Below are 6,559 nucleotides of genomic sequence, written 5' to 3'. Positions count from 1 at the left end.
ACACCGTCTCCTCGCGCTCCACGTTCAGCGCGTCGCCGCTGATGACGGCGAAGAGCTCGTGGGCGGCCAGTTTGAGGAACTCCTGGTCGTTGCGCAGCAGCTGGAAGCGGTCGGCGATGTAGTCGCGGGCGGCGACGGCCAGCCGGGGACAGTTGAGCACCAGACCCATCCTGAAGATGGCCATGCAGTTGCCCGTGGAGATCTTCTTCTGGAGGTAGTTGACGCACACGGTGAAGACGGACGGGATCTGGAATTTGTTGGCCACGGCGATGATGTCCTGGACGTTGTCGTCCCTGAGGTCGATCTCGGCGGAGTAGAGGTACTGGATGATCATGTCCAGGACGACGGGGTTGACGTCCTCCAGGACCACCTCCTTGGTGTTCTCCACCTCCTTCCCGTCCTCCGTGAAGAAGATCTCCCGGAAGTACGGGCTGCAGGCGGCCATGATGAGCCGGTGGCAGGGGAGGCTGCGGTCGCCCACCTTCAAGGTGCAGTCCACAAACTTGTTCTCGTTCAGCAGCTCCTTCAGACCGTCCTGGAGCAGAGTGCTCTGGAACAGGCGCAGCTCCTCCTTGACGGCGTTGGGGTCCATGATGGCGTGGTGGAAGACGGCGAGCACAAGGTCCTCGAGGCACTCAGTCCCGGCTGGAAAAGGGCAGTAGAGAGAAAGGGGTCGCCGTGTGAAGACCCTGGAATGGAATCTGGGCCGCCCTCGCTAAATATAGCCGCCCGGGCCTGCTCCGTGGTCACAGGAATCTGCCCGGCATTGGCGAGCAGCTGCTGTCATGGACGGAAAGAAGCAACTGGCTGCTGGGGGTGTGCGGGTGTGCGGGTGTGCTCGGCGTCAGCACACCAGTTGGGACAATAGCGTCAGAGTGCTGGAATAGATCTTGGATCTTCTGGGATATCTTAAGCCTCTACTGGCATCTTAGACACAAGAATGACTCACAACGCGATATCATTCATCAATATAAAGCAGGCCTGGGCAATTATTTTGACTCGGGGGGCCAAATTTAGAGAAAAAAATGTGTCTGGGGGCCAGTAGATCTATTTTTAGGAACACTAATACCAAAACTCACAATAAAGTTAAAGTTAAAGTAGCAATGATAGTCACACACACACACTAGGTGTGGCGAAATTATTATCTGCATTTGACCCATCACCCTTGATCACCCCCTGGGAGGTGAGGGGAGCAGTGAGCAGCAGCAGCGGCCGCGCCCAGGAATCATTTTTGGTGATTTAACCCTCAATTCCAACCCTCGAGTGCCAAGCAGGGAGGTAATGGCTCCCATTTTTATAGTCTTTGGTATGACTCGGCCGGGGTTTTTACTGAATGAGACACCCAGAATGTACATGAAAATAAAGAATGTGGGATTTACAATATTAACTATGAAGGATAAAACACTGAATATTGACAACATATGAACGTCACCCCCCCTCTCCATCCAAAATTTTGCCACGTCACATCATACCAATAAAATTGCCAGACTGGTCACGGTTTACATTAAATCAAAACACACTCATACAATCATTCAGTCAGTCATTTAGCGCAGTGGTCCCCAACCACCAGGCCGCGGGCCCGGTACCGGTCCGTGGATCGATTGGTACCGGGCCGCACAAGAAATAAAAAATTAAAAATACAAAAATAAAACATTTTATTTTTTTATTTTTTTTATTAAATCAACATAAATAATACAAGATACACTTACAATTAGTGCACCAACCCAAAAAACCTCCCTCCCCCATTTACACTCATTCACACAAAAGGGTTGTTTCCTTCTGTTATTAATATTCTGCTTCCTACATTATATATCAATATAGATCAATACAGTCTGCAGGGATACAGTCCGTTAGCACACATGATTGTATTTTTTAATGACAAAAAAAAAAAAAAAAAAAAAAATTTAAAATGAAAAAAAATTTTTTTTTTAAATTAAAAAAAAAAAATAAATGTAAATGTAAATTTTTTTTTTTTTTTTTTTTAATTAAAAATATGAATGCAGAGGGTAAAAAAAACCCCACCTACAATCTGATATATGTGATGTATCACTAAGCTTTAGAACTTTGTTGTAAAAATCTCCTTCCGCGTCTGTCCCTGACATCCACATTTCAGGCTCTGGAAACACTCTGTGGAAACGCTCCCCACCCACACTGCTTGGTACCTCGTCTGAGCTGCTGGGACTTACATTACCAGGCCTGGCCCTAACCAATCTGGCGCCCTAGGCAAGATTTTAGGTGACACCCCCCCACATCGGCAGTGAAGTGTATATACTCACAAGAAACCGAATAGCTTTGTCTTTGACCTTTTTTTTTTACTTAAAGAAAGCAAATTAACATATTATATGAGAATGTTATGTTATGATTATCTTTAATCGAATCACAGCAGCGCTCAAATTAAAAAACAGCATTCCCCCTCATGTGATATTGCTTAATTAACATTAATGATGTGCACTTTAACAACTAGGCTTACAACTATACCTAATATATAAAGGGGTGGAAAAGTGACTATTACCTGCAGGGCCAACATTAGCTAACCAGAAGGCAATAACAATGTCAACAAAAAACACCTGCTTAAAAGATCTAATACAAATGTCCCTGAGGAATGTAAGGTGGGAGTACTGTAATTACCTAACGTTACATTATTATTTTTCATAACAATTTAGCCCCCTCCACAATATTAACCCGACGTTAAAACAGAACTAGCTATTTATTGATTAGCAATTGCCGAATCATGTAGCATTAGCTTAATGCTAAAAAGCCAGGTTACTATCACATTCTGTAACAGACAAATAATTTCATGTAGGCTGACGTTACCTACCTGCTACCTCTGTCTTTTTCTCGTTTCTCCTCCTCTTTTCTCTTTTTTCTTCCCTGGGCACCTGACAGTTTTGGCCGTTTTGACATCTTGTGTTGATTTTTTGATGTGGTGAACACTGGTGACGTCCAAAAAGAGTCATGATACGGGAAGGGAGGGGGCGCACCGTGCGGGGGGTTGGGGGCGTAATGTTGTAACAAATAATATTTCTATTAAATAGGCTTTACTTTGCATTTTAATTAACGTGGGATTATTTTTTGTATTTAGAAATAATAGTACCAACTTTTTTTTTTCTTTTTTTTCTCCAACATTTGTGGCACTGGCGTGGCACCCCCTGATGGACGGCGCCCTTAGCATTTGCCTATACGGCCTATGCCACGGGCCGGCCCTGTACATTACCATAGTAACTACAAAGTGTATATATATTGGAATGAAAAACTAGCATCGTGACTCACGTGAGGCCCGCTTCTCCTTTGACTCCAGTTCCACCCTCGTACGATAAGACATTTCATTAGGGACCCATTCAGGTGCATTTATTTTGCATTTCATCAAATAATACTCACGGGTCGCCCTGGACTTCCCGGGTCACCCACCTCGCCTCTCCCCTGCGGCGCCTCGGTCCTCCGTCACACGGTCCACAAGACAACAGAACACCTGCCTGCACCGGGACTGTTTGAAGTCAGAGTACCTTGGCTCCAGGAAAGCCTTCTCCCTTGGTCCTGTCACGCCCGGTTCACCCTACAAGAAAAACAAATACACCATCAGAAGTGTTCTACAGGGAGTTGGGTGAAGCGGCAATACTACCTCTGGTCCTCGGACTCCAGTTCCTGGTGGCCCGACTGGGCCCAGGTCGCCCCGTGTGACCTACAACACAAAGAATACAGGTTTTATTATTTTCACAGTTCCTTGAATACACCATCTGGTGGACTTCTGAAGCCCAGGAAACCTGCACATGGTGGAAGGCACACGTGTGCTGGCTTTCTTCAGCCAAAGCCACAATTAATGTGACCTAAATAACAGAAATGCATCAACACCTTCTCTGAATCCTGTGAAAGTGTTAAATCAGTCACTTCAGGACGCCATGTCAACATTGCCCCAATTCACGGAAATTCAACCGATCCCCGCGAATAATATCTTGTACAAACTTTTTGACTGGGCTTGAAGAGTTTGTGAGGGGGCCAGAAGCATGCAAAGTAACATACGTATCTATATATATACATATATATACATATATATATATATACAGGGCCGGCCCGTGGCATAGGCCGTATAGGCAAATGCTAAGGGCGCCGTCCATCAGGGGGCGCCACGCCAGTGCCACAAATGTTGGAGAAAAAAAAAAAAAAAAAGTTGGTACTATTATTTCTAAATACAAAAAATAATCCCACGTTAATTAAAATGCAAAGTAAAGCCTATTTAATAGAAATATTATTTGTTACAACATTACACCCCCCACGTCCCCCCGCACGGTGCGCCCCCTCCCTTCCCGTATCATGACTCTTACCACATCAAAAAATCAACACAAGATGTCAAAACGGCCAAAACTGTCAGGTGCCCAGGGAAGAAAAAAGAGAAAAGAGGAGGAGAAACGAGAAAAAGACAGCGGTAGCAGGTAGGTAACGTTAGCCTACATGAAATGATTTGTCTGTTACAGAATGTGATAGTAACCTGGCTTTTTAGCATTAAGCTAATGTTACATGATTCGGCAATTGCTAATCAATAAATAGCTAGTTCTGTTTTAACGTCGGGTTAATATTGTGGAGGGGGCTAAATTGTTATGGAAAATAATAATGTAACGTTAGGTAATTACAGTACTCCCACCTTACATTCCTCAGGGACATTTGTATTAGATCTTTTAAGCAGGTGTTTTTTGTTGACATTCTTATTGCCTTCTGGTTAGCTAATGTTTGCCCTGCAGGTAATAGTCACTTTTCCACCCCTTTATACATTAGGTATAGTTGTAAGCCTAGTTGTTAAAGTGCACATCATTAATGTTAATTAAGCAATATCACATGAGAGGGAATGCTGTTTTTTTAATTTGAGCACTGCTGTGATTCGGTTAAAGATAATCATAACATAACATTGTCATATAATATGTTAATTTGCTTTCTTTAAGTAAAAAAAAAAGGTCAAAGACAAAGCTATTCGGTTTCTTGTGAGTATATACACTTCACTGCCGATGTGGGGGGGGCGCCACCTAAAATCTTGCCTAGGGCGCCAGATTGGTTAGGGCCAGGCCTGTATATGTATATATATATATATATATATATATATATATATATATATATATATATATATATATATATATATATATATATATATATATATATATATATATATATATATATATATATGTATATATATATATATATATATATATATATATATATATATATATATATATATATATATATATATATATATATATATATACTACCGTTCAAAAGTTTGGGGTCACATTGAAATGTCCTTATTTTTGAAGGAAAAGCACTGTACTTTTCAATGAAGATAACTTTAAACTAGTCTTAACTTTACAGAAATACACTCTATACATTGCTAATGTGGTAAATGACTATTCTAGCTGCAAATGTCTGCTTTTTGGTGCAATATCTACATAGGTGTATAGAGGCCCATTTCCAGCAACTATCACTCCAGTGTTCTAATGGTACAATGTGTTTGCTCATTGGCTCAGAAGGCTAATTGATGATTAGAAAACCCTTGTGCAATCATGTTCACACATCTGAAAACACTTTAGCTCGTTACAAAAGCTACAAAACTGACCTTCCTTTGAGCAGATTGACTTTCTGGAGCATCACATTTGTGGGCTCAATTAAACGCTCAAAATGGCCAGAAAAAGAGAACTTTCATCTGAAACTCCACAGTCTATTCTTGTTCGTAGAAATGAAGGCTCGAACACTAAATTGTTTGGGTGACCCCAAACTTTTGAAAAAGGCTTTTTAAAAAAGCCTTTTTTAGATAGCGTATTTTTTGGAGTATAAGTCGCACCGGCAGAAAATGCATAATAAAGAAGAAAAAAAACATATATAAGTCGCACTGGAGTATAAGTCGCATTTTTTGGGGGAAATGTATTTGATAAAAGCCAACAGCAAGAATAGACATTTGAAAGGCAATTTAAAATAAATCAAGAATAGTGAACAACAGGCTGAATAAGTGTACGTTATATGAGGCTCAGTGGCCTAGTGGTTAGAGTGTCCGCCCTGAGATGGGTAGGTTGTGAGTTCAAATCCCCCAAAGACTATAAAAATGGGAGCCATTACCTCCCTGCTTGGCACTCAGCATAAAGGCTTGGAATTGGGGGTTAAATCACCAAAAATGATTCCTGGGCGCGGCCACCGCTGCTGCTCACTGCTCCCCTCACCTCCCAGGGGGTGATCAAGGGTGATGGGTCAAATGCAGAGAATAATTTCGCCACACCTAGTGTGTGTGTGTGACTATCATTGGTACTTGAACTTTAAATAAGCAACTGAGAAGGTGCCTGGTATGTTAACGTAACATATTATGGTAAGAGTCATTCAAATAACTATAACATATAGAACATGCTATACGTTTACCAAACAATCTGTCACTCCTAATCGCTAAATCCCATGAAATCTTATACGTCTAGAGCAGGGGTCACCAACCTTTTTGAAAGCAAGAGCTACTTCTTGGGTAGTGATTAATGCGAAGGGCTACCAGTTTGATACACACTTAAATAAATTGCCGAAAATAGCCAATTTGCTCAAT

General features: G+C 42.0%; 1 protein-coding gene across 1 annotated transcript in view; it reads right to left on the bottom strand.

Moving 5' to 3' along the window:
- Window positions 1-635, bottom strand: part of LOC133652907 (kelch-like protein 41b) — a 12,181-nt gene extending 11,546 nt beyond the window's left edge. Inside the window, exon 1 of the mRNA XM_062051850.1 lies at window positions 1-635. This exon is cut by the window's left edge and continues 500 nt beyond it. Within this exon, the coding sequence (XP_061907834.1) occupies window positions 1-592 (592 nt within the window). The 5' untranslated portion in view covers window positions 593-635.
- Window positions 636-6,559: the final 5,924 nt, after the last annotated feature.

Source organism: Entelurus aequoreus, linkage group LG07 (genome assembly GCF_033978785.1).
Source record: "Entelurus aequoreus isolate RoL-2023_Sb linkage group LG07, RoL_Eaeq_v1.1, whole genome shotgun sequence".
Classification (NCBI taxonomy): domain Eukaryota; kingdom Metazoa; phylum Chordata; class Actinopteri; order Syngnathiformes; family Syngnathidae; genus Entelurus; species Entelurus aequoreus.
The sequence above is the reverse complement of the archived record's forward strand: the minus strand, read 5'-3'. Positions and strand labels throughout refer to the sequence as shown.